The following is an 11,471-nucleotide window of genomic DNA, read 5'->3' as shown; positions in this document are numbered from 1 at the left end:
AACCAAAGTTACGCTGCAAGATAAACCGCATATTGAGCACCATACGAACCAAAAGATTATAACCAAATAACGCAGAAGTTGAACTGAAAATCAAATGAATGAATGTATATAGAACTGTTTGATACACTTGAGTATGAATGGATTAGCAAGGCGTTCAGGCCGAAAAGAAAAACTCAAATCAGCAACGCCTATTTGGTATACAAGACGGGGTTTGTTGCGAAAATGCTGAACGTACAAGAACAGAAGGATACAATTCTTAGCTTTTTTGCAATTTTAAACTTGAATAGATGAAAACTGGAAGTTGCAGGGTGTGAAGATTGAAAAAAAAATGCAGACAGGTGAGAGGAGAGGTTACCGTGGATGAAATCTTATCGGGGTTTAAGTCCCCATTGCTCCTTTCGTTGTATCCTCTCTGGGTTTTCCAGAGAATCGAAGATGGGAGTGTGCCTCTATTTCTGCCATTAGCCACCTCTTCTTTCTTTTTCTTTCTTTTTTCTTTTTCAAATATTTCTACTTATTTGTCCATCACCATTTCTTTCCTTTCTTTTTCTCTCCACTCTCTGCAAACTACAAAAGGGAAGAAACAAACACTCCTAAGTCCTAATCTACTTGCATACTAAAAAATTCTTACTAGTTTCATACGTCAAGACTAAATTAGAGTTTTTTAAACTTCTTAATCGTCATTTTGTAATAACGAGGAAATTGATTTTCATATACATTTTTCTCCTTGAATTGAATAAACCAAATGAAGATCAACAGACAAACATATACATAATTTGTGCGAGAAAGAAAAAATGGTATATGCGAAAATCATTTCCAATGTGCTCAAAACCTTGAAATATTATAATCTTCATTTCACACTAGTTCATCCTGTTTAAAAAAAAAAAAAAAAAAAAAGAAAAAGAAAAAGGAAATTGAAGAAAAGGATAGACCCCGAGCTTTAGCCTAGACTGAAGCTAAACAATCTGGGCATCGTCTCATATGTTGAGAATGAATTTTATATTAATGAGAGGATAGGCTTTGCATAGGCTTATAAGTAAATTGGATTACTCCTCAAAAGTAGGTTCCGTGACTCTAAATAACTACCATATTCACTACATCTAGGCATCTAAAGTTCGAAACACTCTGATGTAACCGAAAAAAATGAATGAAGAAAAAAGTCTTAAGTACTCAAACACTTGCTGCAACAACCCTTATGAGTCATAACCACCATACTTGCTCTCTCTTACACGCCAAAAACACCATACCCTAATCCCACCACGCAACTCTTGTCCTCTTTCTTTCAGTTATGAATCCAAATTAAGAGGAAAGAAGTTCGCAGGGCAACCAAGTTGTTGAAAAAGTATCAACTTGAACCAGAAGCCAAGTTTTACTCGAAACTGCTATCTGTTGCTGCCCCATGCATGCATGATGCACCAGCATGGCCTTAACGGCCAAGTTTCCAACCATGCATGGATGATCTCCTTTCTAACTTTTTTTTTTCTTAACTAACGTCCACTCCTAGTAATGATTACCATGCGATTTGATCCCATCTATGATATTGAGGAAGTATTTACCCTTGCAAACTTGGTGTAGTGAGTTTGCTAGAGCATGCAGTATGCTTTTCCGACCTTATAACTAAGTTCAAATCTCTCTTTTTATACTTTTTATCGTTCTGAAATGTCGCTCGACTAAAATATGAAACACTTATTCCTAGTTTGTCTAAATTTGCATGTGAGACACTTATAACGAATTGCCTAATTTAATTATTTTAAGTTGAAAATAACATAAGTGTTGTGACACTGTAAAATATTATGAGAAAATTGTAGTAATGGTCTTTTAACTTTAACCTTATTGTATCAATGGTCACTCAACTAAAAATTTATGACAATTGATTCCTTAACTCATCAAAACGTGTAACTATGACTCTTTTCATCAACTCCGTCAGAACATTCGTTAAAACGAGTCATGCTAGAAGAACCATTGCTACAATTGAGTTAAAGTTAAGAGATCTTGCTCCAATTGAGTTAAATTCGAGAGACCATTTCTCCAATTAGGTTAAAGTTGAGGGACCATTGCTACAATTTGGCTTTCATATTTGCTCTTTTATTCAGCGTCATGTGCATGACACATGACTGATTTTGACAGAAGTTCTAACGGAATCGACGAAAAACATCGTAGCTGCACGTTTTGATAAATTAAGAAATAATAATCACAATTTTTAATTAAAAGACCATTATTTTAATTGAATTAAAGTTGAGTGAGAGTGTACTATTACAGTAAGTAGTCATGATACAAAATATAGCTAGGAAATGGTAAATGATGCAAACAACCATAATCATTGAGGTCTGATGGGGTTGGTGAGGGAATGTTAGGAACTGTAGCAGCAGCAACATGTTAGTATACAATGACATACCTCAGATTAAAATAAACAAAAATAGTATAACATAACTTAGAAAAAAATCAAGTAAAATATACATTATAAAACGAAAATAAATTTAAAATATTAAGACATGGCATCCGAATTGTATCATCATCAACGTATCATTTTAACCATAACTGACTAATAAGAGCAATAGTCAAAAGTCCACTACACACAAAGTAAAATACTTATTTTGTCCTTTGTATATATCTTGCATTTCTCCTAATAAACACAAAAGTTTAAAATATACTATTAGTTTACTGGTATTTCCCTTTATAATTTTGAAATTACATACGCATTGTCCTTATTATTAATAAAAAAATTAAAATATTAGCAAAAATAATTATAACAAAAGGAGTGGTGCTATTCACACCTATATTTACTTCTCACACACTATTCTCAAGTTTTGACCGTTGGATCAAATTAATTGAAGATCAATGAATAAAAATTAACAAAAATGTATATGATGTAACAAGGAATGTGAGGATAGTACTATCCTAAAAAAAAAACCCTAGAATCCAAATAGCTCATGAGCCAACCACATTATTTTCATTTCTCACTTCCCTATCCCATTTGGATAACAAGAAAAATGCGATCCACACTACACTAGATCATGGAATCCAAGCACAAACTCGCACGTATCCACCCAAAAATTCACTTGTCATTTTTCAAGTTCCTTCCATTTTTTTTTCTTGTGAAAAATGTTAAGGACGTTATTTTAAAAGTAAAACTCTTTATATATTCTTTATAATTTCATGTATTTAGCATAATATTTTATAATATTAATATGAAAATTAATATTAAACTACGGCGATCTAATGTGACATAGAATTTATAGTTTTCTCAGCTTTTTTTTTTTTTTTTTTAACTAATAACCACTCCTCTTCTTACTTTATTATGTGTTCGGTTGGATATTCCAAGCACTCACATTTTTCATTGATTTCACCCCCTCCCTCTGCTTCCTTTTCCCTCCTTCACGGGTTCTTGCCTTCCCATTTCTCCATTGCTGGTCACAGATCATCAAACCCATTTTGTTTTCTCGATTACCCATCTGCAATCTGCGCCTCAAGTTTTCATCTTTCCTTCTGATTTCTGGATTTTGGCATTGATTAGCTTCTGTGTTCCTGTGTTTTCCCAAATGCTCATCTGATTTGGAGGGGTTTTTGGTTGTTAACTTTTATGGACTTCATGCTCATTGTAAGGTCTCCTCCTTCTGATTTCTGAGCTTCTCAGCTTGCATCCTCTGTTTTTGCTTTATGGGTTTTGTTTGAAACTTCATCTGCCTTTGGTTATATTATGATTTCTGATCTCAGGATGGAGGTGGTTTTTAATTTTGAATACCACATTTGATTTCTCATGTGTTTGTGGTTGCCTTTGGATCCGAGTTTGTTTTTCTCTTTTGATTTCATTTCTTGTTTCTTCTGGGTACTGCTTGATTTTGTTAATTTTTTCTAACGGTGTTTTTAAATCTCCTGCTTAGAGCTTGTATTGGTATTGTTCTGCAACCATATGGAAGTATTGATGGAGTACCTTCATTTTACACTGACTTCTTTTCAAATGGCCACTTGGTTTTTGTGGTTGAGTCATTTGGTTTTCTTTTCAATGAAGAAACTGTTTGTGGGCAGTCATGAGATCAAATTTAGGGTCTTGGTGCTTGACCAATGCATGACCACACTATCTAATCCGGTCGGCAAGTTTTGCTTAATGTACATTCATACATTTGTATTTGGAAAGTACTAAATTGGAGTTTGAGAGCTGCTCAGTTTCTCTCTTCTGTCTTCTGGGTGTTACTTGGATCTCATCTGTTTCTAATTCTGATTTTAGCCTTTTCGTTTGCGTATGTTGTTTTTATACATAGGTTTTTGTTGCTCAAATCTATTTAAGTTAGTTTTAAATTTTAACAAATTTAGATTCATTTGTGCCGATGTTTCTTATCGTTGGGCTGTGTAGCTTGTTTGTGGATTATGTTTGTAAGTATAAGCACATAAGCTATCACATTGCTTGCAGTTTACCCATCTGCTAATATAAGCTACTCTGGTTAAATGTCATCCTCAGATGCTCACAGCAGTAACCAAAGAAAAATGATACTGATAAAGACGTGCATGTTTTGTGATTATAAATTACTATCCTGGTGGCTTCCTTGCTCTTTGAGTGTGCTAATGGAAAGATGAAACAGGAAAATGAAGCGGGGAAGCTAGTACGAGAAAGTAAAGAAGGGAAATAAGAACCACCAATCTAGCATTTTGCAATGGAAATGTCTACAAAGACAGTTATGACGATCAAATCTTACCAAAATCAGGCCGGAGTTCTTGTTAAAAACTACTTACTAGCGGATCCCGTCATACCATATACTTCTATTATTGGAGGCATAATTTTGTGCAAAATGGTATACTCTTAATAAAGATGTGCTGTAGGGTGCCTCATTTAAGTTGTAGATTTGGTTTTCTGTTTTGTTATTAACTCATTATTTTCTGCAGGTATATGATCTTACCCATTTAATTAGCACCTTTTACATTAAGGCTTATGGTAGTCTTACAAAAATCCAACGAATTGAGTGGAACAGTCGGTAAGGATACCCACTTTCCTTTTGCGTCGTATACTTCCCATCTGGAACGCTACTTGTAAATTTATTAATTTGAAAGTTAACTTTTGCAGTGGTATCTCCAGTATTCATGCCATTTTTATAACAGCTCTGTCCTTGTACTTTGTGTTCTGGTCCGATCTCTTTTCTGATCAACAGCACCTTGGCCTTATTACATTTCGAAGCTCACCGTTGTCTGTTTTTGGATTAGGGGTATGTGCTTCCAATTATTATTTTTACATGAATTGTTAGCCACTCAATTATTGTGAAAGTATTTACATGCATATTATTCAAGTGTAAATATCATGTTGGTTTCAATTTGACCTTAAGCTGTAAGGACGTAATGAACAGATCCCAACATTATCTTATTTGCTTCGTTATCATCTGACCATGCCTAGACTAGCAGCTAGAAATTAATATCACGGATTGATGAGTGATCTGGACCTTTTGTTTTGTTGGGTTTTTTCATCTATCTGCACTTTCTTTTGTTTGGTTATCTCCTGACATTTTTTTGTGGGACATAATTAAGATCATTTGTGACAGGTCTCTGTTGGGTACTTCTGTTCGGATCTGGGAATGCTATTATGGCTATATCCCTGTTTAGGGGGAATGGAGTATGTAAGTAAATTCTTCGTGGAAGACAATTTGTATATTAGTCTGGAAGCACAGCATATGCGTTTCTGTTTATAATTTATTGGTCTCTGCTTTAACGATCTTGACATTTGGGTCAGAAGCATCATTTACCTAGGTTCTAATAAGTCCATTAAGGTGACTGCTTAATTGCACAAACAGGTAACTAGAAAGTAGAGAAGAGGAGGTTAAGTGGACGGAAAAAGAAATCACATTTGCATATAAACTAAGTCACTTTTGATTAGACTGTGGCGTTTTCTATGGGATCAGTTTAATTGAAAATTTAGGGCTTTTTATTTTCGTTATTCTTTATGATTGCAGAGGTGGCTGTAGTTAAAATTTGATATACGTTCGGCTTATCTTTGTAGTGGTTGGCACTTGGCAGATATGCTGTTAGAGTTTAATGGTTCAACTTTTATTGGTGGACTTTTTGGTAGTAAAATAAATTTGTTTCTTTCCAAAAGAATATACAACAATAAATAAACACTACTCAGCTTGTACACAAATCTATTATTAGAAACGAGTAACGTTCACCACATGTTTACGGCTGTATAACTCTTGATATGGTGGCATTCAATTACAGGTTTTCCATCACTCACTTGCTGGAATTGCAGTAGCATACTCCATGTTTTCTGGGGAGGGGCAACTTTATACATACATGATCCTCATCTCTGAGATCACTACTCCAGAGATCAATATGAGATGGTGAGCTTTACACATAAGAAAGTGTTTAGTTTATAGTTTTCCATCTTTAATATAAGCTTTCGTTTTCATGAAGGTATCTTGATACAGCTGGTCTGAAGAGGTCCAGCGCATATCTCCTAAACGGCATTGTGATATTTTTATCATGGCTGGTCAGTTGAATTCCTTCTGTATTATTATCTTATGATCATTGAACGTGGTGGCTTGAGGCCCAACATGTACTCATTTCATATAATAGATCGAGTGTTGCAACAACACTGCCCTGATACTTTCATAAACTGACTCATTTCTTAGCCATCTGGCTTGATGTGAGCAGCATCGTGAGCATACATCGTTGTTTTCAAAGATGCTGGATTTTCCATTTGGTCGCATAACTTCCATCATTGTTAGACATGCTTTCTAAAGGAATTTATGGAATGCAGGCGGCAAGAATTCTGCTGTTTGGCTACATGTTTTACCATGTTTACTTACACTATGATATGGTAAGCTGCCATTCCCTTAGGATATGTACCGCTTACACTTTGGATTTTTCTTGCCGTATACTTTCACTTTCTTCAAAAGTTGAGTTATGCTGTATACATGGTTTGGATAGTTCTCTGAGAAGGGGTAAAAAGTTTGGATCTTTATATTTTCAACACCCTCCTCTTTTGGTGTGATTTTCTTTGGGAACAGGATGAAATCTTGAATGTTGCGTATGTAGTGCAATATTCTACATTTGTGAACCATTCCTGAAGATTTTAAATTTCGCATGTTCTACTTTAAACAAAAAAAAAAAGGAACAAACTAATGCGAGCCAAAACATCTCTCCTTTTCCAGTTCCCTTATCTTTATGAATTTTTTACAAATCCATCTTTTATTTTTATTTTTTTTATATGAATTATCAAGTGCTCTAGAACTGTAAAGTTACTAAAGATTTTGGAGTGTCATTTGTTTAATTGGATTGCAGATCATCCAGATGCACACCTACGGATATCTGTTGGTGTTTGTTGTGCCATCCGTTCTAGCTGTTATGAACTTGATGTGGTTTGGAAAGATTATCAAGGGATTGATGAAGCAATTGGCCAAGATGCAATGATGGATATACATTGTGTGTGGAAATGAGTCGAAAGGCTTCCGCTTTAAGATGGATCGGATCTTGTGCATTCGTCTATATTGTTCACTGTATAAATGATAGAGGCCCAGATGTGAGGGTTACAAGGCAGTCAAAACTGGAGGCATTTTGGTGGCCGAAATTGTTGTAAATGATTCCAAGTTTGTTGTTAAATTACGAGGGGAGTCGAATCTAAGATCTCTACTATTTCTTGACTCAAGTCTCCACCGTATGTCGTTAGAGTTAAATGGTTCAAAGTTGTATGCATTGTTTCAGCAACTAACTAGTTTTGCAACAATGATTAGCTTCTTTGGATGTGCACCGATTTCTATTAACACAAAGGAGGAGTGGATGGGAGGATAGAGATTCTTCCTCCTTTATAAAGTAATGGAAAGAGGGAAAAGTTAGTGGGTACAAGGACCCGAAGCATTTTTCTCATGGGAAAGTAAATCAAATGAGAGTTAAGGGACAAACAAATGGAGAGTACGAAAAAAAAAAAATGGAAGTGTGTTCTTTATTTTTGATTTGGCTATCATTTGGTGATTTACTATGAATTGAAGACAAAAGTAGGAAAAATATTGAGGGTCATCCTAGTCTGCGCATGCGATGCATTGGAAAAGCGTACAACAACAAAGTCTTATTTTATTAAGTATGATCGGCTGTATGAATTTTAGAACGTTATTACGCTTTGTTTTGTGATAAGTCTTCCTTTAGCTTCAAGTACTCTGTCTTTTCTTAAAGTTTCTTTCTCAGTCTTCCTAGGTCTTTCTCTACCCCTTTTGCACTGAGCCTTTATCTCACAATCGTATTTTCTAACCAGAGCATCTGTAGGTCTTCAGTTCACATATTCAAACCACCTTAATTGATTTTCTATCATCTTATTTTCAATTGAAGGCACTCCTGCTTTACCCCAGACATCCTCATTCTTAATCCTATCTTTTCTAGTGTGCCCACATATCCAACGAAATATTCTCATCTCCGTTACACTCATTTTTTGCACGTGCTGATGCTTGACCCGCAACATTTTGTGCCATAAAGCATTGCTAGCCTTAGTGCCGTCTTATAAAATTCTCCCTTGAGCATAAGAGGATCGCACAATATACCTAATGCATTCTTCCAATTTATCTATCCAACTTGTATTCTATGGTTGAGATCTTCAACCAATTGTCCGTTGTTTTACAAGATGGATTGCATGAGCATCCATGTACTGTTTTTCCCACTATATAAAACAGAAAAGCTACTACCTATCAATCAATCGGGCTCATATTATCTACTTTCTAGTGCACAAGTTAAATATCTCAACACTTTGCATAACCAGTTTTTTTCTGGTACGCTCAACAGCATTTTTTTTTTTTTTTTTTTTTTTTTAAGTTTAGAAGATGAGTATTTGGGTTTTAATTTTTGTCATCAATTCCGAATGGTTTGTTAAACTTTCTGTAATTGAAAAATTCTAAGGAAAACTTCTTACCAATGTTCTTAGATTATAAACTTCCTTGCTTGTTGATAAATATAAGGGGATGAATTGTTTGATTTGTTGCTTATGCACATCAGTAGAAAGACAAAAGGCAAATGTCTGAGTTTGGTAGCAGAAAAAAAAAAAAAAAAAAAAAAAAAAGTATCCACGAAAATGCTAGTGGGAAGAGGGGGTGGGGCAAGGACGCCTTTTTAAAAAAAAAAAAAAAAAATCAATTACAGATGTTATTTTATGAAGGGAATGGGTGTAAAGATAACTTAACATTTTGAATTGGGTTTGAGAGAGTAGTTTAGGTAATAAATTTGGATTTAAAGAGAGATTAATTCTTTAATAAAAAACAATATGGGTGAAAATAGTAAATTGGGTGTAGAAAGATGTTACATGGGTTCAAATAAAATTTACCTTACCAAAATCCGTTCGATATGGTTGTTTATAAATCAACCTCAAGGAAGGACTGGATGCATAACAAATTAGCAAGTGATAACCGTTTACATGGAACAAGAGGAAGGTAGAAATCACAGATGTATATGATACGACAGAAGAAGAAAAAATAAACACACACACACACTAACGTGCTTAATAAAACTGAACCACCAAACACAGGTATCCATAGTGTTGAGTGAGTAGTGTAGCCGCACAGGGCAGATCATAGATTCATAACTGAATTAGTTTGGCGAAAGCTAATGTGACAAAAAACTTTTTGAAGCTGATAATATAATGCGTTACTTTTTATAATTAATTCACCAAAAGTTAAATAGAACCATATATCAAGCAATTAAACAATTAAAAAGTGCAAGTACCTAAGATTCAATCGACCAGCAGCCAATTTCAGCACTTAATTGCAGAAAAGATGGTGAAAGTAGATACTTATAATCCGTTAAATTATGAAGTAAAGTACAGTTACAGCTAGGGTTTAAGGTTTAGTGGCAGGTCATTATGTCCTAAGCAAGTACAGATACAATTGTATTAGTACACTTATACAAGTAATCTTCCTCAAATGGTAGTCAAACCATGTGAGATTACGGAAATGGCAAGCAAGAGTTGATCGGTCCTCGTCAGTATTATCCTGTGATTTGAGGATGTTGCGTCATCTCCAGCTGAGAAGGTTCCATGTCTGGCGTGCTCCAAATTCTATATTCCTTGTTTTCAATAGTGTTAATATACCCATAAAATCCGAGTTTTTGAAGCTTACCCTATTTGCAGGACATGATCGTGAGTGCCACTATCTAGCGGAGTTTATCATGATGCATGAGCACAGAACTGTGATTACTCTGCTGGGCGGTTTATGAACTTTGTTACCAATTATTTTTGCAACAAATATGAGTACACCCTTTGGAATTCAATTTTCTTTAATTAAAATCCATCATGGTAAATTTCTCTAATAACACTTACTTTCGGTCTCTCACTTATTATCTACATTTATTTTACATTATTTCATTCAATTAAATGTCTTCAAATACCTTATGGTGATTTGGAAAAAAATTTAATAACAAAAATTTACATGATACCAATGTTCCTTATATAGATGTTTTCATATGATACTAACAGGTAAATTAGTATATCCTACAAATATAAAAAATTATTTTATTCAAAATTATTAATATTTTAAATATAACATAGGTGAATTATTTTGCACAACATATATATAATAACAATATAAGTTCCTAGTGAATTATGTAATGATACATGCAAAATAATTTACCTACAAAATAAATAAATATTTTTTATTCAAAATTAATTAAATACCAATGTTTTGCAAAAAAAAAATATAAAACAATTTACCTACATGCAAAATAAAGAATGTCGATTGATTGCACACTCTATATAATAATAACAAAATATGGCTAGTATATATGTAATATCACATGAAAAATAATTTACCTACAAAATAAATAAATGTTTTTAGCCAATTGATTCAAAATTAATTAATTACATATTATTTTACATAAAAATATAGATAAATTATTTGCATGCATAAATATAATTTTAACAAAATATGCCTAATATATACATGCAAAATAATTTACATACAATGATCGTCAAACAAATAAAAGAAATGAAACATATGATGGTAAGAGAAGTATAAAGTAGATAATTTTATAATAATAAGGCACTTATTTCCCACAATTATGGTGGATAACTAAATTCATTAACATAATTAGAGTGTTGTAGCATAATTGTAAATAGTTTGAAAATAATAGGTATTTATTTGTTTACATGGCAGTTTACTTTAAATTTAAGTTTTATTTAGATCTTTAAAATGAGATAGGTTTTTGTCAAGAAAATAAATATTGCATGAGCTTATATTTAAAGAACCCTTATTTTTAATAAAAGTTCACATTTTGGCAACCGCAAAGAAATTACAACCCAATGAAATATTAATTATCATCGTCTCATCGGGTGTTCGAATTTACTTAACCAAAAATTGTATAATATATAAAGCATGGCAGTATTTTAATGATTTCTGGTGTGTGTGTGTGGTGTGCAAGTGTTTACGTTTGTGTGCGGGTGTGAATTATCAGAGCATGCATGCATGCTATACATCCCTTCATGTGCCTGCGTAGTTGTAGCAAACACTCGCAATATTAATTCA

At 33.6% G+C, this 11,471-nt stretch overlaps 1 protein-coding gene across 2 annotated transcripts; it reads left to right on the top strand.

Moving 5' to 3' along the window:
- The first annotated feature begins 3,335 nt into the window (after positions 1–3,335).
- Positions 3,336–7,683, top strand: LOC137726261 (uncharacterized). 2 transcript variants are annotated; one of them, XM_068465161.1, is made up of 9 exons: positions 3,336–3,598; positions 4,578–4,787; positions 4,879–4,967; positions 5,057–5,195; positions 5,526–5,600; positions 6,196–6,317; positions 6,391–6,466; positions 6,737–6,796; positions 7,261–7,683. In XM_068465161.1, the coding sequence occupies exons 2-9, from the start codon at positions 4,650–4,652 to the stop codon at positions 7,387–7,389; spliced, it is 828 nt and encodes a 275-aa protein (XP_068321262.1). In that variant the 5' UTR covers positions 3,336–3,598; positions 4,578–4,649; the 3' UTR covers positions 7,390–7,683. The 2 variants fall into 2 exon arrangements, with proteins under 2 accessions (XP_068321262.1, XP_068321263.1); XM_068465162.1 differs by having other exon boundaries at positions 3,336–3,603.
- The last annotated feature ends 3,788 nt before the right edge of the window (positions 7,684–11,471 follow it).

This window comes from Pyrus communis, chromosome 2 (genome assembly GCF_963583255.1).
Source record: "Pyrus communis chromosome 2, drPyrComm1.1, whole genome shotgun sequence".
NCBI lineage: Eukaryota > Viridiplantae > Streptophyta > Magnoliopsida > Rosales > Rosaceae > Pyrus > Pyrus communis.
This window is presented reverse-complemented; position numbering and strand designations above follow the sequence as displayed.